The sequence below is a fragment of the Clupea harengus genome, chromosome 5 (assembly GCF_900700415.2).
Source record: "Clupea harengus chromosome 5, Ch_v2.0.2, whole genome shotgun sequence".
Taxonomy (NCBI): domain Eukaryota; kingdom Metazoa; phylum Chordata; class Actinopteri; order Clupeiformes; family Clupeidae; genus Clupea; species Clupea harengus.
The window spans coordinates 10,073,485-10,096,616 of record NC_045156.1 but is presented as its reverse complement, the minus strand read 5'-3'; the positions used below and the strand labels follow the sequence as shown (position 1 = coordinate 10,096,616).

Below are 23,132 nucleotides of genomic sequence, written 5' to 3'. Positions count from 1 at the left end.
TGAGTTTGTTGTCTTAGCTTGTTACCTATAGGGGTTTGCACTCTATGCTAGATCCATACATTAACTTTAATGTATGAAACTTATTACACTGATGTTATCCTCATGTATGTAGAACATTGTAATGGGGAAGGGAAGGAATGGCATGATACTATGCCTGATTACCATACAGTTCAGTGTTTAATAAATAACAACAAGATTAATCATCAGCAACAACAATGACAACACAAAATACTTATTATACACATGCTGTCCACATAATTTAACAGTGTCCAATCATGTAGGGTACACTGTAGTTGTGTGTTGTGTTGTGTTGAGTAAGAGGTGACATTTCAACACAAACTCAGTTCGCTGTGAGGAGACCACAGTTTTGGAGTGAGGAGTGTGTGTGTGTGTGTGTGTGTGTCACAGGTCTATGTGAGTGTTATTGTCGCCACGACTTGCGGCTGATCACACACACGCATGCCACGTTGATGCGGATGAGCCGCCAGGCCACCAGGTTTTTGAAAGTGGTCAGTGCCCGCACGAACGTGTGTGAGTTGGTGCAGTACGAGTTCCAGTGGCGCCCATCGATGCCCAGGCAGCCCGAGCCTGCCGCGCGGGCGCTGCTACAGGTCGTCTCGAAGAAGTACTGCTTCTTGTTGACATTGTTGATGTTGACGTTGGGCAGAACGGTCACCTCGTGGCCCGAGATGTCCGTGGCTTTGGTCTTGTTGCCCACCCAGACGCTGACGCTCTCGCAGACGGAGTAGATGCCACGGTGCTGGGGGGATCCCGCTTGCCGCCTCGGCCTCCCCCCCTTGCCGCCGCCGCCGCCGCCCCGGTGCTCAGAGGGGTTGGCGTCGGGCGGCTGATCGCTGAAGAGCACGCGGGGCGAGCGGTAGCGCCGCTTGTTGAAGAGTTTGGGGTCCACAGTGGGGGCGGTGCTGGGGGTCCTGCTGCCAGGGTCCGGGTGCTGGAGGGGGCTCTGAGGGATCGGGTGAACCCCTGTGGTCGACGCAGCCTGGACACTGACGAGGAGGAGGAGGAGGAGGACCAGCACGGACGACCTCATGGGCTCTCGTCCTGACGAAGACAACAACAACAACAACAACAACAACCCCAGCACAAGAGAAGGGTTAGTACAAATACGCAGGACAGATACAAGATCATTGCATAGGGAACAAGTATACAACTCACTAAAGGTGGGATATTGAAGCACAAATCAAACCAAAACAAAAAAAGATTTAAAGGATTTTACTCAGATGTGTCCACAAACAGATGTGTCCACAAGGCAGCTTCAACGCCAGCCTGATTATATGATGATTCAACTGTAATGGGTATTCTAATAAATGCCATACTGAAGTTATTCCTCTATGTCTTTCTGTAAACCAGATAACATAAAATGATCTTGTTTCGTGATATCGCAGGCTCCATAGACCAAGACTTTGTTTGGCAATGAGAAAATATGTTTACACGATCACAAACACAAGCAGACACTCGCTGCATGATGTCACCGACTGATCTCCTGCCTTTTACATAGATCATATGGAATTGTGAAATCACCATGATCAACAACTATGAGCACATCAAACTGTGTTCAAAGCTCCAAACTTAACTTAACTCAAGAATCACACACGAATAGGGGCAAGAACTGAGACAACTGGTCCACATTTGTCTTAAGAATTTTAGAACCACTTCTACTGCAGAAATCACTACCAATCTAAACAAACTGTTACTGTAAACTGTAAACATCCGCCGTCCACTTCACCCCGTTCTGGATCTGACCTCTTTGTTATTGCCTCCCATTAAGGGGTTTTATACAACAGTTAATTGCAATTGAGTATTTTTGATTGGCATAAAGCAGGAAGCATCGCTCGTGTGCTGACGTGTCACATGTGGGATGCTGTTGTGACACAGTTCTTAACAGCGCTAACCTGGGGTTCATTCATGTATTGCTTAGCAACCGCACAACACCAAGCACAACTGTTTGAATGTCAGAGTGGAGGAAATGATTATGTCAAAATGAAGTGTGCTTGGTAGCCTTCATTCCACATCTGTATTGAATCTTGTCCAAGTGAAAATGAATGACACGGACACAACTACCCCATAATCACCTTAAATTGCAGTCATATTCAGGAGCTTTACTCCAAAGTGTCAAGTGGTTTGTAATTTCAGCCCAAGCCTTGCCTTACAGATTTAAGTTTAGAGATTTTAAAATTCCTATTGAAGATAGGACACCACTTCCTTTCTTCGCTTTGGATAAAAGCGTTTGCTAAATGACTAAATGTAAATGTTCATTAGCCAAAGGTTTGTTTATTAACGGAAAAAACATTAAATAGCATCAGCTTATTGACTTTTACTAAACACATCTTATACGTATATGGCACGTCGTGTCCTGGCGGCTACCTGTTAAATGTCTCCCGGTGAAGTGAGGACCTCGTCTGGGGCCCTTAGAGTGAGTGTTGGGAGAACGCTCGAGTCCAGACACCTGCCATTAGGCCCGTCTTTGGCCCCCAGCTCACCCCTGCAAAATGACAGACAAAGAGCCTGTTAACCAGCCTGTAAAACAGCCATCAGTGAGCCGTAAACACAGAGAGAGAGAGGGAGAAAGAGAGAGAGGGAGGGAGGGAGAGGGAGAGAGAGAAAGAGAGAGCGAGAGAGAGGGAGAGAAAGAGAGAGAGAGAGAAAGAGAGAGAGAAAGAGAGGGAGGGAGAGGGAGAAAGAGAGAGAGAGAGAGAGGCATCCAGTGAGAGACAGATAAAAAAGACGCTGTCTATTCCTCTTCTCGAGAATTGTTTTGTCGCTAAGAGTTGTCACTGGAGTTTGCCAGATGGTTATTCTACACACAGACACACACACACACACACACACACACACACACACACCACACACGCACACACACACACACACACACACACACACACACACACACACACACACACACACACACACACACGGAGGGAACCCAACACACACAGATAGATAAAATACACAAAGCCAGACACTCAGACAGACAGGTCTATAAAGCCATTTAAGTAATCTAACTGGGAACAGTGTAGAATATAGTCTCAACAACTGCATTCATTTGAAAGACATGAAGCAGACATTAGCACACATTCTGCAGAATGATAAACATTTACCATCAGAAGATACGGCTTCTCTGAAAGTTGAGCACGGACGAAAATTTCCTCTCTTATTTGGTGACGCTGGGTCAATGATTACAATGCACCCCAGTGGTTGTTACGACATGGGCATAATATGCATTCATGCTGGTGTCTGTGACCCACATGACACTTAACCCTCGAAAAATGTAACTGCCCTCTAACCGCAAATAACTAAGCCCATATGCGGGCCAACCACAACGGCCCTTAAGAATCGGTCTATATGGCTGTCTGATTGTCTCGGAAATGCCTTGGAGAAATACTTTCCATGAGGGTTGTTTATGCCTTCCTTTGTTAGCATTCTCCATTTTACTACCAGACCAGGGGTCTACAGCGCAGGCAGTGGTAAATGCACTGTCTGCAGCATCAGGTCAAACGGACCTTCATCACAGTGTCATCCCTTTCTGATAGATGCTCCATAAGAGGTACAGGTGAGCTGGAGAGTCAGCTAATGTTGGTGTACTGATGCATTGATTTAGGGAAATGTTGCAAAATGGGGCTTTGCTGTTATTGCGTTTATTTTTTTTTTTCTTTGAAAATGTGTGATGAATCTCTAAATCACCCTTTATTTCTATATACAAGAAAAGGTTGTCCAAAAGGCAGGAAAAACAATCAGGTAATAACTTAATGTCTTGTTTTGACACAAGCGTTTGTCTGACCAATTAAAAACAATGCACTCACCGGATTCTGACTCTCATGCCTCCACTTGTCACAAATATCAAGCCACATCTTTCCTCATCAAAGTATAGGTTTCACCAAATACCTGTGTTTACTTTGACTGACATGTTTGACCTGAGGCGGGAGGTACTGAAGCACATACCTCATAATCACCCTTCCACTGCCTTAGAACAGACTCATCTGGATTGGTCTATACATGAGAGACTCTAATCTAAGCATTCCCAATGTGTTTTCAGCGCTTTGCACGCGTTTAGTATGAACGGTTTCTCTGTCCTAATCTTACCGAAGCAGAGAGCCAATGAGGATAACGCTGCCTTCCGCCAATGGATTAGCAAAGCTGCAGGTTTTTCAGGTCATCGGCAATGGCTTTCTTTGGCTGCCAAACCTGTCAAAATACAGACATCACAAAGAAATGAAGAATTTCACAGCTAGTAACCATGCCTGTAGAATGATTTTCTATTGAGATGCTCAATTAGCTGCTAGATACTTTTTCCCAAATTTGACTCATCACATCAATTTGAATCATCACTCAACACAACAGACACCTCCCTATTAAAAAAGTGAACATTCTATCCTCATAGGTTGTATAAATCGAAAACTTTACCATGACTTTTGTTTTGCAAGCAAATGTGTTCTAAAAGATGAAATGGGTTTTTCAGAGCAACAACATTTTTCGTAAAACTGTTTCAAGGAGGTTCTATAAAGAACCCTGCTGCTGATATTCCTGGGAAGCAATGCCAATAGTCATGCTTTATAAACCCTGCTTTTGAAAACCAGAAGGCCGTGAGGCTTTTCTTGACACTATTCTGAGTTGTTATGACACGCTTTTACTGTTCCAGAATAGTTACATAGTTCAAGCAAATAACAGTTGTCCCTCCCCCCCCCCCCCCCCCCCCCCAACCACCCCCCCAGACATTTTTGTGATGGGGTATAGCAACGTTGCTGTCTGCCAAACGTTGCCAAGAAAGAGAGGTTTTGCGCCCTGAAAAAACATCTAAGTCCAATTTCTCAGCTGTGAATCACATAGACCCAAGTCATTACCCCAAATTGAGCCAATTTAACAAATCCTTTTGGAGGACGACGACAACCCTAAAACGACTGGCTGGAATCTACAGCCCACTGGTATGATCTTCAGGGGGTGAACATTGCTGATGTCTTTCATATGGCCGTGCAGCCAAAATGGCCCAGGCCTCTATGGGTAATGGGATATGTTCATTTAGAGGGCGGCCATGGCTTACAGTGGCCTTCTGTCAGGGGCCAGTGCCAGGGCTTACAGTGGCCCTCTGTCAGGGGCCAGTGCCAGGCCTTTGAATGGTGATGGAGCTCGGCGGAGCTCTCAGGCCAGTCATGCGAGGCCGCTCGCTGCACACATGAAGCATGGCTTTGTGTTGGCCCCAGACTAGAAGCCTTTCAGCGAGAGAACAGTGCGAGAGGAAGACAGGAAAGGGGGAAAGTTTCGAACTTCATTGACTGCATTTACTGCGTCATCTTCTGCATTGTAAGCTCTAGCTGTTGTCACGTTTGTTGGAGTTTTCTATAAGAAGTCACGTTGTTTGTGTGTGTGTGTGTGTGTGAATGTGTGTGTGTTTGATGGGAAATAATGATTTGAAGTAGTTACATGTGTGTAATGTCACATTTGAATTTAAGCATACCTGCGGTGATACATATATGTTCCTAGAGGAAATGGCTGAGAATGTTTACGAGACCTCACTGATCTAGCTGTAGCATTAGCACTCAGGCAAGCGCACTTAGTGGTGAGATGAGCATGTGTGCCTAAAAAAACACATCATTTGCACGACCACCACTACAGAAAGCCACAGAGGATATCCAGCCGACATAATGAATTCAGAGTTCTCACGAATCGTGAGTGCTGTTTCCATAACACTCGGGAATGGTTTAGTAATGAGCACACTGCAATAAAGTCTGTATAATTTGTCTGTTACATAGAATGAGCTGGGTTCAGCTTATTAGGCCTCATTCTATCCTTTTCCTGAGTTAGCATCAGGGATGGGTCCCCCTTTTAAGCTGGGTTCTACTCAGTGTTCCTGTTGTTGTTAATTGTACCATATATAGGTACCTACCTAACTAAATAAAGCAAAATTAATAAATAAATATTCATGTAAACTCACAGGATACATTTTCAGTGGTTTCTGACATAACTGTGTGAGTCATGCAGATTGGATCAACCACCTGTCTCCTTCGTACATGGATTTGGATGTGACTGAGGGAGTTCCTTCAACAATTTTTTGCATTGGTTAGTTTTTGGAAATACAATTATTTAATGTAAGGATGTTCATGACATTGGTTCAGGGCATATTTAATGGAATATACAGTTCATGGCAAGCGGCCATATTTTAAAGGGGAACAATCTGACATAAATGATTTGCTAAGCAAAACATTCACATAAATACACAGGGCTCTATGTGGATAATAATTAAAGTGACAGCCTTTACATGTTGATTTCAGACTGTAATGATTTCAGAAGGAGAAGTAATACACACTATACACATACCATAATTTATATAGCAAGTTATTGCTGATACATAAATCTCCAACTATTTGTTATGACTTTGTTATGACTTATTCATTGTATATTACACTGCATGGGAAGCATGGAGAGGTTACATGAGACACGCCAGATTATAGTCGCTGTGAATCTCACTTGTTTTCTCTGAAAGAGGTGTGACAGAGTAGATGACATGCTAGAGGAACATCACCACTAATTGAGAGATGGCTACAGTATGAGCAAAATTATTATCTGAGGAAAAATCTGACAAGAGAATTAAAGTGTTTTTTCTTCCCCCTCAAGTGTCCACTAGAGCATATTCATTGTTCCACATGGTATGTGGTCCATTAAAATGACAGCAGCGGAGCTCATGATTTATGGAAGTAGTGCTGGAGAAGGATAACAAGGCCCTCATGCTGTGCTTTCAGAGTCAATAGAGATACTCTCTGTTAAAAATGCATGTATGCAGATAGAAATGGCATTTAACATTTGTAATATGCTTGGAGAAAAAAACGTAATGCTGCTTTAGTCAAACACAAATTCTATTTGAATGAGAGTGGGATCCTTGATATGTATCAGTAGTCAAACACAAATTCTATTTAAATGAGAGTGGGATCCTTGATATGTATCAGTCTGGTTTCCGTGCAATGTTCAGCAGTGAGTCTGCCCTCTTGAAAGTTGCAAATGACCTGCTGCTCAGAGCTCATTCTAAAGGTGCCAGTATGGTACTCCGACTCCGTTACGGATGGGCGGGTGGACGGAAAGGACGGACTAATTTGCATTTTTGTTGCCTTTATGGTTCTCCGAAGGCAGTGGGTGCTGAAAACAATTCACCGCCAGAACAGTAGGTGGAGCAGCGTTTTTTTGTCAAAGACAAGCTACTTCATGACGTCTTTGTGTGTTAAGGGTTGTTCAGTTCTGTTTCTCTAAGATTTGACTGCCGCTTTCAACACAGTGGACCATGCAGTGTGGCTTGAGCAGTTGGAGCATTGTGCCGAGGTAAAAGGAAAAGCACTTCAGTGGTTTGACTGTTATTTATCTAATAGGACATTTAAGGTCAATACTGATGGCATATGTTTTCAAATGTTGTACCCATCTCATGTGGAGTTCCACAAGGTTTAATACTTGGCCACCCTTCTTTATGTGTTGCCTCTCAGCCAGGTATTCAGAAAGCATGGAATCTCCTTTCACTGCTATGCTGACGATACACAAATATATCTTCCTCTTAATTCTGGTCAGAACAATGTACAACCTCTTTTCAACTGCCTTTTTCAAACTCTGGACGAGCAATAGTTTCCTCAAGATGAATTTTGTTTTTGTTTTTGTTTTTTTGGTTCCCCTGATCAGCAGTGTGCTTGGTCCACTCACACCATACCATACGCCTGAAGTAAAGAATCTTGAAAAGACTCATAGTACACGATTCAAAATTTGAACACACACACACACACACACACACACACACACACACACACACACACACACACACACACACACACACACACACACACACACACACACACACACACACACACACTTTTGCAATGCACTATACTCAGGGATAAGCCAAGCATCACTTTATAGGTTACAAGTGGTCCAAAATGTGTCAGCTTGACTTTTAACTAAGACCAAAATGTTTGACCACATTACACTAGTTTTAGCAGAACTGCATTGGCTCCCAGCAAGGTTTAATTTGGTTTTTAAGGCTGTGAATGGACTAGCTCCAGTCTATATTTTCCATCTTCTGACCCCGTACTTTCCATCAAGGATTTTAAGGTCCTACAAAGCTTTTACTGCTTTTACCTTACTGGTCTAATTTTAAATCAAAGGGTGGTTGAACTTTTACTGTCATGGGTCCAAAATTATGGAGTAGTCTCCCTTTTGAAAGTATATTGAAAACTTACTTTTATACACTGGCTTTCCCTGGATGTAAACTTCGTAATGCATTATTTTAGCTGCATTTAGTTAGTTAAAGTAATAATTACTATTAAGTCTCCCTTTCGATTTAAGATCTGATGCCTGCTTGGACACGTTCAAAACTAGACTGATAACAAACTTTTACACACTGACTTACGTGCACTCCCTGGATGGTGATGCATTCTTTTTCGCCGCACCTCGTTCTGTCTGAGGTTGGGCTTTTTATATGTGCTTTTAGTCAGTCTGGGGTTTACTCCATGGTTTGGTCAAGTTCACTATTCTAATGTGTTGTTCTTTTGTTGTTTTGGTGTTTTAAATTTTGTTGTATCATCCATATTTATGCTCTTATGTTTTTATTTATTTTTCTTGACGAACCCTTGTGACCAGTATCTCCGTACCTTGTGACAGTGGATAAACATTAAGAACAAGAAGAACAGAAATAATTGCAATAAAAAACAAAGGACAGTGGTGAAACAATGAAACACAAAGGAAAACAAAGTAATGTTTACTTAAATTACATGCAACCCTAAGTTCAAATGGTACACGATTCCCATCTTATAACTCTTTTGTGCTTCTTATTGCTCAAGTCCACAATAATTCCCAAAGCACACAGGGACTGTTCTGCTGATTTACACACTTTTGTCTGAAGGATTTGCAGAGGCTTTCACTAAATCATATTGAAACCGCAAAATAAACAACAGCATTCGATTATTTCATTATGGTAAACCAATTACACCAAGACTTCATAGTTGTCGGCTGGGTTAAAAAGTTGTACTCTAAGTAAGAGATGACTTAGGCCAACAGACAGCAGGTTATTACTGTAAAAAATGTTTTTTTTTTTTTATGTTTTGGAAGGTTTTTATTTTGAAATGTTGACCAGCTGTCTATGTGTCCTCTCTTTACATGGACACTTGGATAATTTATTATAAATAGAGCTTAAGCTGTATAGCTAGCTGTGTTGCAAACCCTGGTTGTCTGTGTCACTAGTCATATTCAGCCCTTTGATGTCTATGCAAAAGATTTGCAGAGAAAGTATGTTACTGCAAATAACATCATTGTTGTGGCCTGGTCATGGGGTAAGCGCACAAACTTCAGTTTACGGCAAACTTTAGTGAGGGATCGCAAAACATTCCAGATACATGTTTTATCAAATAAACTTCTTAGCCCAAAAAATGTCTTACACCACAAGTGCTCTGCTGCTATTTAAAAAGGATCAATGCCATCAAAGAAAATAAATGCTGTTAGCATGCATGCATAGAAGTCAGTAGAATGGCCCAGGTGCAGGTAAGGGTGGCTGGAACTAAATGCTGTAGAATTACAAAGACTAGATATCCAGAGCTGTGCTAAGCACTCTGTAGTACCATGGAATAGATAGATAGATAGATAGATAGATAGATAGATAGATAGATAGATAGATAGATAGATAGATAGATGGATGGATGGATACTTTATTTATCCCGAGGTAAATTTAGGAAACAGCACCAGAGAAACCCCTGCTCTCATATGATTCTAAGCAGTTGTGAGACTTTATCAGTGAGAGGTTCACAGGCCATTTCTGTGATATCTTGCATGATACTAATTTGTGATATATCAAACGAATTCACTGACAGAAACATATTATTTTATTGAATTAGAGTGTCATTTCTGGAAATATCTCACTGGACTCTCACTTCACTAGAGACTTAACCTTGTTAATGTTTTGACAATAACAGTTGACCTGATTTGACATATCAAGCAATTTCATGAATTCAACTCAACTCAATTATTTGAGAATTCTACTCTAGAGACAGTGACACTACAATTGAAAACGTTACACTGTCCTTGAAATTTCACAAGAAACATACGCTCCATGTTACTGTAAAACAAAACATGGTAAAGAGGAAGCCATTTATTTCCCATTATCACCTTCTGCTAAAAAATATGAGAGATGTCTTAGGGTTCCCATGACCCTGGCATGGCCGTCAAATCATGTTTGACAGATGGATATCTGCAGATAAACACAGATGAAGCACCCCCCCCCCCCCCTCCCCCCAGAGGTGACACCAGCAAGAACAAAGGCATGGTGTGGGCATGTGAGAGATTGATCATCTGTGTCTTATCAGCAATTGTTACACATTTTTCAAGGATCTCTTGAATTACTGTCACAGCCCATCCATAACGAAACAGACCATGTGGATAAACAGTTTTGTTTGGCTAGGAGGTAATGTCAGGATCTGTCAACACAAGTATCCCCAGCACCACCTGCGGTGCAGACAGATACGAGCACACCGCCCGGACGTTCCTTTCGCTTCTCTAGCAGGGGGTTGGTATATAGTGTGTTTAGATGTGCATAACTGGCATACAATCTACAAGTGGTAGAGCTAGTATCCAATATTTTGGGCTCATGACATCAGACAACTAAATGCTAAAACATAACAACAGTTCAGAACACAGATGGCTGATATAAAATAAATGAACCCAGTCTAGTCTGGTCTTCCCTTTGACATGTCTGAGGGAAAAGGCACACTGAACATTTATTTTGGTCAAACATCTGAGTTGAGCTTGATTAGTCAAAAAATTAACTGGCACTCAAGTCAAGGAAGACAGAAAGCTTAAGGGAATAATTTTGTTACACTAGTGAGCAGATGTTCTGGTTTAATGGACTACATGGGAACAAATGATTATCCCAAGACTGTATATTTCAGAACATCTCATGCACAGTTGGACTTGGATAAATCTCAGTATTTGGGAACGGAAAACATTATCATTGATACTGACCTGTCAAGACATTTCAGTCAAAGAGTGCAGAAGGCTTCCATGATAATATTTTATTTACACATCCACTATTTATGTTTCCGATTTCAATTTGTTAACCAGCTGGAGCAACAAAGTCAGTGCAACAAAGTCTTAATGCAACACCCACTATAGACTAAAGGTCTATGTAACTCATTTCAAACTGATTAAGTTTCAGTGGGAGTTCAATATTTAAAATTGTAAACTCTCGCTGAGGAAAACGAGTCATGATTTCATTCTCTTCATTTTATTTCCAATTGATGTAGCCGGCAGAGGAAATTACATGAATTTCCTTAAACTTCTGTTCTCCAGTCACATACCTATCTGCCTATGCTCCAGCCACAGCTTGTTCGGAATCCTCATATGGAGCGTAATCTCGCGCCCTTCAGCCATTACTTCAGAATGGTATGGAAACAGGATAATAGCTCTCACATTGCTATGCCGTTTGGACTTATTGCCGTAACACGTAGTGAAAGCACGCCTGTTTCTTCTCATGTAGTGGTCAATAGCTAATAATTATCTAGGATTTCCTGTCCAATACATTGTTTTGGTTCTCTCATAAATTAAATGATATGGTGAATTGTCACCGCTGCCTGCCCTGAGGCAGTGCAGGGATACTAAAGGTGTCCAAATCCTGCCCATTAGCGTTGAGAGGTAAATCAAACGCAGTCTCACTCACACATGGTCCAGGACACTTTTGACTGTGTTGTGGAAGTGGGAACAAGTCCAGTGCATCTGCTGATTTTAAAGATTGCGTCTCGTACACGGGGTGGACCCCTTAGCAAAAAACGCAACAAGTCAAACTGCTAAATTGCTGAGGCGTGAGGCAAAGAGGCCACATCAGGTTTGGAAGCATTGGAATTATCCTAAAGTATCCAACAGTTTAATATACAACTCTCAAACACAAACATGTATTTATACCATAGCCACTTCTGGCAGGTGCGGCTGCTTTTTTACAAGCCCAAATGACAAGCTTCACAGATCTATAAAATGAGTGGAATGTCCTGAAAAACTACCTAGTCTGAATGTCTTGTTTCATTGGAATAAACACTTTAGCTACTAGCCTCCAAATCATTATTTTACGATGACAGGAAGTCAACGAGCACAAGTTCAACAGAGGACAGTAGTGTAAACTGCTTTTAAGCTGGTGTTGAATAGTTTCAGTGCTCACTGCTGGATGTGGCGTCTGCCTTGTGGCAGTTCAAAGGAGCTACATCTATGCATGGCTTCTCTTCAAACACACAAGCATAGCTGCCTTGATGTGACACCTCAAACACCAAGCTAAAGATGTAATTTACGATACAATGTTCCTGTAGACTTCATTTTTATGATTCCATTCAGATTTCTCATAAAGCATAGACAACGACCATAATAAGGAATTATAGCAGTGCATCCACAAACAGGGTGTCTCCACTGTATTTGTTTCCCCTTAAAGGGGAAATATTTGGCCTATTTACCACACTATTACCCACAACCTGCACTTTGCCTTTACACACTGTGTTGCCATGCAGACATGCATGCCATCATATAAAAGTGAGCCTATGCAGCGGATTACCAAATTACATAGTTAAGTGCCTTTCTTGTTTGATGTAGAACATTTACAGTTTCCTGATTTCTGATTCCTTTGAGGAAAAATGTTCTAATGACCCCTGCTCGCATTACAGAAGCAGGTAAAGAAGAACATACATCCTGCATAGCTTAGGGGCAATCACAAAGCTTTCCCCGTGCTGCTAACAAACGCTTAGGGAGAAAGAGCTGGTCTCGCAGGACATGTGGAGGGAGCCAGTCGTGCGTTGTTTTTCGCCACGTCCTCCTAAGCAGATGTCCAGATTTACATTACGTCTCGCGCCACTGTATACAACTGTCTTTCAGTTCCTCTAAATATTGAAATTAGATCCAAAGTTTAGATGGCGTGCATAAATCTGTTCATGCGGAACATCTGAGATGATTGCTCTCCCGCAAGTAAAATAAACGGTTCTTTAGGGGGAGGTGATATATAGTGTGCGTTCTGCCGTTCTCCATGTTGCGCTAATTCACTGCCGCTAATGTGTCTCTAGTGCTAGGTGTTCTCACACTCTGCAGGAGAGCGGCCCCTTCTTTAGCTGAGGAGACCTGTTTACCCAAACACAACACAGAGCCTATGCCAAATGCCTGTGAATATCTGAGGCCTGGCACTTCCCAGGCCCAATAAAAGACGACACTATTACAAGAAGCACAAACTGCATCCTGTCTTGGCCAACATCTGTTCCATCAGTCAAGACAGGCACTTGTGCGTAACCTGCTAAATCTATTACACTCGTCAGTTACTTTTTTTTAGTGTTGACTAGGGCGGAGTGTGATGTTTACTTTAGCTCTTGTTTACAAGGCAGAGGGGTCACAGCACCAAGTGGAGCGCAGTGGCCTGTCCACTCATATACCTTAGTGTAGTCAGACTGGCTTAAGCGTTTAGTGCACTTCTGTGGACACGGTCTGCGTACGGTCCCCGCACGGTGCAGATGACATCCATTTCGTCATCTGCACAGTCCGTAACTGAGCGTGCAGTAGTTCGCACGCGCTCAGCACAATAAGGTCATAGTGCACACGTGCTCAGCTTGTCCATATCCGCTTGTCCGCAGCACAAACACGAGAATACTTAGGACACACCAATGCGCACGGCCGCGTCCGTATTGCACAAAGCCGTGACCGCAGAAGTGTACCTTGGATAATCACATTGGTTTACAGAAGTTTGATCACAGTTTCACAATCTGAGATGTGAGAGAACAGCATTAACTCTAGATGTTTACGAGTGGCGATAGGTAGCATGAAAGTATAACCACAAACACTGTTCAGAGCAATGGGTACATCATTACACTCAAAGGGATGGACAATTCATTGTCTCAAAAGAAACTTGCTTGACCAGAGTGATGTCATGATTAATGATTGATTACAAACAGACGTGCACTGCGAAACCATGGCCCTTCTACAAATGTGTGGGTCTCCATAGATGTCATTCGCATGTAACGTATCTTTCATGAGAACAATTGCATTTATTGTGTATGTTTACTGAATTAAAGTCTCTGTTTTAAGACTGAGCGTTTCTCTCTCACTCTCTCTCTCTCTCTCTCTCTCTCTCTCTCTCTCTCTCTCACACACACACACACACACACACACACGCACACACACACACACACACACACACACACACACAATTTAGCAGTGACATACTGTGAAAATAGACTTACTTCACTACCACACAGGCCAAGAGGCTTTTACACAGATCTTACCCAGGAGAGCCTTAATTGAATCTTTATTTTGTTATATCTTCCTCAATTGCAGAACTGGATCATACTTATCTTCCTGGCTGGAGTTTATATAAATAAATCATTACTCTCCATTGTTTCTCGAACATGTACATGACATTTCCCAGTATTGGTGACAAAAAGTAACACAACCCAGAAATCCTGAAGCACATGAGTGAACTTTTGTTATTGTTATTATACAAAAGTACATGTCTGTGGCCAAGGCATGCAAATGATGAAATTTGTCTTCTGCTATGATGAAACTATTTAAAGTTGAGAGTCCCAGTCTAACCCTTACCCCTACCCTACCCAACCTGCCTCTTTCTCCTCTAAGAACCTAACCCTACCGTGATCTGACATTATAACCATCACCGGAAATGCTTATAGCCCTCCACATTGTGGGTCAGAAATGAGAATCTTCTCCACTGGGGGACATGCAGGGACAGCCTTTCAACAGCCGGCAAGAGCTGGAATGAGAATGGATGCAGGGGAAGCCAAATTGGGATGTGATGCTTTCCATTACAACTTCCTCATCACATTATGATTATACAATTCAGTGCAGTGCAACAGTAATCATATGACTATAACAGCACATTGACATGCTCTAATCGAATCCTGGTACATGGAAGCAGAAAGTCAAAGTGCTGTTATAAATCCTTACTTGCTATGTCACACTGTTCTACGTTGTGCTTAAAGGCGTAGTCTTTGATTCTAACCCAACCCAGTTTTTGTCAAACTGCCCCTCACTGTCCTCTTGTTTCCCGTTCAGTGTGTGCTCTCTGGTGTTCGTACGCAGTCCCGGCTCTGTATATCGCAAACATAAACAAGCCATGAACAACTAATTTGATTGGCTGTTGAGCTTAAATATGAACAACCTTTTTGCCAGAACTATGGACCGTACCTTTAAAAGTGTAGTTAGACTGTAATGAAAGCTCTGTGAAATCCGGTATGATCAACTGTTATCACAGATTGCTGTTGTCTGACTTTAGGTCCTCTGCTGGAGCATTCACTGTCTTGCCAAATATGACATTAGAAGGCTGTCAGATGAAGCAACATCCTTGTGGCAGAGAGTACATCTACATCCATAAGGTTGAAAAAAAACAAGGCTGCCCAAAATGATGCCATTCAGCAATTAGTGTCTAGTTTGGTCATGCTTTAGACTGTTGAGGAAATAATTAGTATAATGGTTTTTAGTGCTTTGAAAATAACATAATAACCATCTGCCTGACAACTTTCACACATAACTCAGTGATGTAAAGAGTGTCGTATGACAAGTTCACATTTTCCTGCTTTACCAAAACCGCTAGAAGAAATTAAGGAAAAAGATGAGGGCGAATCACAAGAATGTGAAGAATGTCGGTTTGCATTACGGTAACCATATGCCCTCTTTAGGCAGTTTTATGGCTTTTTAGGGTTTATGGCATATAATGTACAGGTTGTAAACTGAATTACTGTCTGGTTTAGAAATAAATGCTGACTCATGGAGAAAAAAAAACATGGAGGTGTGAGAAGGTAAAATTCTAAATTCTATTTTTAGTTGGCTGAAATTGAATCAATGTGTTTCAATATAATATCAAAAGTGACGGTAGAGGGTCCTACGGTGCTAGAATAACGCAGAGGAGACACACATTTTTTTGTCTCATTGAAATCTTTCTCTGGGAGGTGTTTGGAGACGGATGACACAGATATATATTCCAATGGAACACATGTGACAAATTTGGCCAAATTAGTACAACCACAAACAGTGGTGTCTTTTTTTGGCTAACCTTCAGAGACTCCCATTCCGGCACTTCTTGAAACCATTACCGAATCACAAACTCAGCTGTTCATTTCTATTTAGTCTGGTTGAGGGGGACAATCAGCACTCAGTCTCTGGGGCTGGTGTTTATTTATGTATGGCTGCTGTCGGGCCACAGCTTTTTGTGCGCCTTGGTTCCCCTCCTCTAACGATAATCCAGGGATCTGTGAGAGGAAGGCCTGGGGGGCTTTGGCCAACCCCACAGGAGGGCCTGGGGGGTGGGGAACTAGATTAAAGGACTCTGGGGACCTGTTCATGGTCCCCACTAAAACGCGGCAGATGTTTCAGGTAAGGGCAACCCAGAGAAAGAGAGTGAGAAAGAGAGAGAGAGAGAGAGAGAGAGAGAGAGAGAGAGAGAGAAAACCTCCCAGAGAGTAGAGAGAGAAAACCTCCCAGAGAAGGAAGTTCTGTGAACTAACCAAAATACACAGGCACCAATGGATGACTATCACCTCAAGGCTCAGTTGACTCGTGCAATTGGCCATGCTTGTGTGTATGGAAAACATCAATGAGACAAGTGTCTGAATCCCCTCTGGGTGTGTTAAGCAGTTCCTTAGAGTGGAGAAATAGGTGGGAATATGAACCTGGAAAGTGAACTGGTGTACCCTTTGCCTTGGAGTGTTGAAACGAACCGACAACTGCAGATAGAGCCGTACCACACACTGACACCTGACCGGTGAAGGCTGTCTGATGTGTGTCATTACTTTATCAACTTGCTGGTTAAAACTAATTTATTTCATGGAGTTTAGAACATGTGTCAAGATTTCCATGCGGAAGATTCCGTGTTTCATATCTGTGTATCACATTAGGTCTCACCCAGTCAGATATCTTAGAAAAATGTGCATTCCCTCTTTTTAATTAAGTTCTTGCACAATGTTTGCCCTGATCTCATCTCAGAGATATGTACACCTTTGAGTGTCAATTGAAATTTGGCTAAAAGATCTCTGATTCACGAATGTGATGAATTGATATCAAATGACGTGGGTTTGCATACTTTCTGACTCTACTCTAATCAGGCTTCCCCTGAGGACAGCGAGTGTTAATGTGTCAACCTGACAAGCTCCACACGTTTGACTGCTCTAGAGCAAAACCCTGCGTGCACACACACACACACACACACACACACACACACACACACACACACACACACACAAACACACACACACACACACACACACACACACAGCCAGTAACATGAGGTGCGAGTGTAGAGGGGTTAGAGTGAGAGGGTAGGGCTGAAGGCTAGTGTAATCTGATGAGCCTGAGGTGCAGTGTTGGGGGGGGGGAGTAGCAGGGGTGAGTATGCCTGTCCCCTGGGGGGCCAAATGAGATGGCTGGGTTACCACCAGAGGTTTGTGGTCCCAGCGACTTCTTTTGCCAACCTCATTATGTCCCGTGTCCGAGAATTACTACAGCGGTACACTTGCATGGGGAAAAAAATAAGCCTTATGAATGAATTGAGAAGACGTAACTAAGACTGGTGCACGTGAACGTACTTTCTGAAGAGTTCGTTTACCATTTTTACAGCACATCTTATATTCTTCATAAATGAACTTCATAAATGAACTGAGATGCCACAATTTAAAACTGGTGCATGCCACTTACTTTTTAAAGTTTCCATTTACCATTTGAAAGCTTATGTAGAGCATCTTATAGTCCAGTCTTTATGGACCCCCATATAACTGCCGTGGGTCTGTGACCCTATAGGTAATAACCCACAATGGTGGTCTTTCCTCCAGCGAGAGCATGATTGTCATTTATTGAGGAAAAGGGGAACGGGAGCTGCCCTGAGATTGATTGGTTGACAGGTAAAAGAGAAGCATTGGACTTCTTCCTGAAAGAGCAACAGATAACTATCTTGACGCGGGCAAGCTCAATCTCTCAGTAAACTATCCTGAAGCGGGCAAGCTCAATCTCAGAAACATTAAAAATAAACTCACCTTAGTTCTGAGCCTCTGTTTGCCTCCGGTTATCAGTTTCTGATCCAAGAGTGAAATATCCTCAGATAAATCCACAAGGTTCACACGACAAAGCCTCGAAAAAGTCCAGGTAGAGAGCTGGTAGAGTTTTTCCCCCAACATCCACTTCAGCTTGACTCCTGCACTTGTTGAGAAATTGATTGTTCTGAAAGTTGGTCAGAAGAGTCCCCCTCCTCTGAACCCCTCTCAAGCCCAGGAGGAGCCGCAGGTCCTAGTGTCTGCCATATTAACCCTTTGAAATGCGCAGACCTCACTGTGTGTCACTTTTCATCATTTGCTCACACCACAACATGTTGTGTTAGTTGACATGAACCAAAGTTATGAATTCCATGTACTGTTCCCCACAGCTGTCTGAGTCAATATTCGGTGTATATTTGTGTATATATGTGTGTATATATATATGTATGTATGTACATAAATCTGTCAGTAAACGTCTATATAAATTCACCCAGAAGACACAGGGGCGGTGCAGTGGCGTTGTGGTCAGTGATCGTTCTGTTGTGGATGTGTTGTGGACCAAAGCTGGAGTCATAAAGAGTGCAGATGTTAGCCTCTTAAAATAGTGTCCGGAGCCAGAACGGCAGAGATGTGGAGACAACAGCAATTATTGACATTCCTCGCATGACTTCTCACAGTCACAAATCCCTCTCCCTCTCTCTCTCTCACCCTCTCCCTCTCTCTCCCCTCTCTCTCTCGCTCTCTCTCTCACCCTCTGCACTGGAGCAGAGGGTCCATACCAATGCTATGAGGTAAACTACCCACTTGTGTCCATTGCAAAATACTGCTGCAAAGCGGTTATGTGTCCGTGTTTCAAATATAAAGAAACTTAATTTACTATCCTTGATTTGGTCCTGGTAGTTGAGGTGTACAGTAAATTAGCCAACTGAAGTGTTGCTGCTATCTTATGGTATCAGATGGTTCTCCTCTTGCAAAGAAATGCATAATCAAGTAAAAACTGCAGTAAAATGTTTTCAGACAAAGTAGGGAGAGATCACAGTCTGTGCGGCTATTTGGATAATGTCTGTTAGGTTGTGCCACCTTCAGATAATCCAACTCAAATCCTTTAAGTGCCGTCAAATATGTGGAATCACACCCTGCAATTTCAATCTGTCTTTGAAAGCGGGTTTGAGGGAGGATCATGTGTCCTCTAACACCAAACATTCATTCATAGTTTAGGGTTATGGACGGATTATGCCTGACTGACAGTGCTTAAGTTGTGTCCTCAGGCAATAGCTTTGGAAAACATATGCCAGAGAAAGACAACCAAGAGAGGAGAAAGCGAGTGAGAAAGAGAGACAAATGTACTATACAGTTAAACATGCAGAAGTTGTCAAGTTTTTGATTCTCATTTCCATTCAATGCCGGGACATTCAATGCCTGTTTTGTGTTAGAATCTGTACAAAATATAAATGGTCTAATTTGCTCATATACTGTATCTTTTGGGGGTAGTGCACTTCTGGTTTATATTACACACCTGTCATACAGACATGAAGCAAGAAGAACACTTCAAATGGTGTTTGCTTCCTTTTTAAATCCATGTGGACCACCGTCCCGCCAACTCCATATTCGTCTATGCACATATCTCACTGTTCTGATTTAGAACACCAACTAACCTGTCACCTAAGTTACTCAGTCTCTTTCATGAAATTCTTCGGAATGTCCTCCTGTGTCAAGCACACGCTTTCACTGCTGAATTCATTCAAGAATAGAACATTTGACGGGACTGTACAGCATGTTTCTCTACGGTCTCAGGCAGCCCACAGGTGCCTGTTCTTTTCCATGTAATAACTCTCTCTGTCTACACGCCTCTTCCACACCCTACAGTAACCCTGCCCCAGTGGGCTGGTGGGAAAGAATGCAGCACTATGGTCGGGAGCACATGTGGGACAGAGACTGAGTTAATAGATGTCAAATGTGGTTTGAGAGTTTAGGATAAGCCGAGCAGATTTAAATAGATACAGGTGCTGCTGCTGCCGGTATAGGGACTGGCTTCATACCTCTCATGAGTCTTAAATGACTCACATGAAGTCAAAAACATTACTGGATGAAAGTTGGAATAAACTAGGGTCAAATCACCTGTAGTTCCCAGTAAGTGAACTGTAAGTCCCGTTGAACCACAGTTCAAAATGATCTCATCTCCCGGTAAGAATTATGGTAAGAAGTGATTTTTGTTTATTTTCATTGGGGATGCGAGTTTGAGCTGAGACGAGTGTCGGCACTGCGCTGAGAAGTCGCGTAATGCTTGGGTAAACGTGGCACGCTTGCTGAACTCTCTCTCTGTCTCTCTCTCTCTCTCTGTCTCTCTCTCTGTCTCTGTCTCTCTCTCTGTCTCTCTCTCGCTCTCTCTCTGTTTCTGTCTCTCTCTCTGTCTCTCTGTCTCTCTCTCTCTCTCTCTCTCTGTGTGTCTCTATCTCCTGGGTGGCTTGCTCTTGGCAGCCCTGGGTATTGTGGCTTGCCAGGAAACTCTGTAATCAGCCAGGGAGCCTTTCAGCAGTGCAGCGCATCAGATGCCACTTCAGTGTCCTAATCAGAGCCTGTGTGTTTGGTTCCCGCATTTTATGGGAGTATACACACCAGGCTGTACGCGCCACGCACACATCTGGAAGTTAAATAAGTCTACTGTGTTACACTACACACTATCGTATCAATTCCAACCATATTTCCCAGTCATTTAACTGTGCTTCTCTTCTTGCGAGGCCAGAATACATCACATTTACATCAATGGCAGCTTTTCTTTTTTCTTCTTCTTCTCAAAAAGTAATTGACATGAAATATGATGTCTGGATAGTGCATATAAGTACAAACACATGGTGCAGACAGTTAAATGTATATTAGCCATCATGCAGTAACACTGGTAGAAAACCTGGCACCGACTGTGAGCACGGGAGTTAGGGTATATCAGGACATATCATAGTATGGAAGAAGACTTTCGGAAAAGAAAAAAAACACTGCTGGATTTCTCACTTACTAATTAAGTGAACTGTCACGATATACAGTATGTTTTTGCTCTTATGTAATCCAAACAGTCATTCCCACAAAGGAGTTGAACAAGATTTCCCCACCACATGTCTGGTCTTGTGAGAGTCCATGAGCATGTTCTATATCATTCTTAGATTCAAATACACATACATATTTTTTCAGTGAAAGTTTGACGTTTGTTGTTCTTTCCGAAATAAATCACTACATTCCAATCACAATAATGATTTTGAATGATATATGACTGTATTTCATAGTGTTTTGTAACATAAAAACTATACATTTCAGTCCATACAACAGAAATAGTCAGTGTGGAAGACATCATCCATTCATGTAGCCAGCAGGCATTCAAGTTGTATCTTGGCTACAGTAAATCCAAATGTACTTCAAGTCCCATTCCACCGAATCAATCTCTTCTACCACTAACCACCCACAGTACCCGCAGACATTATAACTACTGTTGTCCAGAATAGTCAATTATATGACAGTACATTTGCTGGGATTTAGCCCATGGCCCTTATGCCAACAGACATGGTCAGAGTTTGTGAGATTTCAGGCTTTTTGTTCACACCCATAATCTGAACAGGAGAAAGTCACCACTGAGTCATACACTTAAAAACATCATGTGTGATCACTGGGGTGCGTGTATTAGGCTGTCAAGTCCTCTTTACAGTGACCACACACATAGAAACTGACACCACAAGCCCCACAAGCCCCCCCACCACCCCACCACCCCACCACCCCACCACCATATCTGTACCAGATCAGCACCAGATCTGATCCAGAGTCAGTTGCTGCCTGTTGACGGACATGAGGGGTGTAATGAGGAGCAGACGACAGCCTCTTCCCCTCACAGATAGACCCTCCAGTGCGAGCGCTGTCATCATTTCCCTCTGAGTCACTCCGCGGCCTCTCTGTGGCCCACTGCGCTCAGTGATGGCTAGTTTGTGCTTCAGTGACTGACAACCACCGCTTGCCTGAGTGGATTGCAGGCTGGTTGAGGTTAATTGCTGACCTACCTTCTGGCTGCTTTCACTGGTTGCTTGGCGCCCATTCTGTTGTGTTGAGTGGACTTGGAGGTTGTGCAGTGTGATTTTGCTTTTGTCATGATCTCCTACTCGAGGCTGTGCTTCAGAAACAGCAAAGGTACACAATACAATCTAAACCCATGACTTTATACAATAATGAACAAAAACACAAACAATACATATATAGTTGACAAATGTTATTATATCTTTGTTGCAAAAAAAGGCTTAAGAAAAGTGTTTTTAGTGTTTTTAGTGAATTGTCAAGCTCTTGGCATACCTAGCCTCCCTCAATTAATCCAACATGGTACCGGGAATGTGGACCATCAAACTCTGTTGTACATTAAATCTGGCTTTGGGGGTTTCGCTGACTTTTGCTGTCTTTGATTTCGGGCCAGATGGGAGTCTGTGAGGTACAGGGTAGCCACTCTCTTTCTCTCTCTCTCTCTCTCTCTGTGTATGTGTGTGTGTGTGGAAATTATTCACTGAATATTTCAGAGACCACATCAACAGAGAACAGTGGTAAACAACAACAAACAACAAGACCAATTAAAGCATAAAGCATTAATGCTTCCAAGGTTTAATAAAAGACAGAGAGTGTGGTTTTGAGCTTTGCATAGGGTACATAGCCCTACTTGTACAGTGTTCACTCTTACGCTTAGCTCCTGAACTTTATCAGACGCTTTTGGTGCCATTTATAGTCAAATAGTTCAATCATTTGGTGCCATTTATCCTGAAAAGGGCTAATTTCAAGTCCTTTTTTCAAGGCATCCAACAATATTTGGACACATGCCATTGTTTTTTTTTTTTGTGCTCAAAGTGGATATACATGCTGTTTTATAGAACACTCTTACACTCTTAATAAATACAATTATAGATGACTAGCAGGGCACTCAGAGAGGGCAGAGCTCCTCCAAGACAACATGCCCTATCTCGCAATGTTATGAAAGTGAAAAGTAATTTGTGTCAGATCTGTGCCAAAATGTAATGGATTTATCCTTGGCCCATGCTACACCTCTCCACCAAGTTTCATTAAATTGGCCTGGTAGTTTTGGCATAATCATGC

General features: G+C 42.5%; 1 protein-coding gene across 2 annotated transcripts; it reads right to left on the bottom strand.

Moving 5' to 3' along the window:
* Positions 1-167: 167 nt before the first annotated feature.
* ngfb (nerve growth factor b (beta polypeptide)) lies at positions 168-18,178 on the bottom strand. 2 transcript variants are annotated; one of them, XM_031567090.2, is made up of 4 exons: positions 18,027-18,178; positions 4,102-4,203; positions 2,386-2,503; positions 168-1,062 (listed from the first exon to the last, which is right to left on the bottom strand). In XM_031567090.2, the coding sequence occupies exon 4, from the start codon at positions 1,049-1,051 to the stop codon at positions 422-424; it is 630 nt and encodes a 209-aa protein (XP_031422950.1). In that variant the 5' UTR covers positions 1,052-1,062; positions 2,386-2,503; positions 4,102-4,203; positions 18,027-18,178; the 3' UTR covers positions 168-421. The 2 variants fall into 2 exon arrangements, with proteins under 2 accessions (XP_031422950.1, XP_012693964.2); XM_012838510.3 differs by lacking the exon at positions 4,102-4,203.
* Between the last annotated feature and the right edge of the window lie 4,954 nt (positions 18,179-23,132).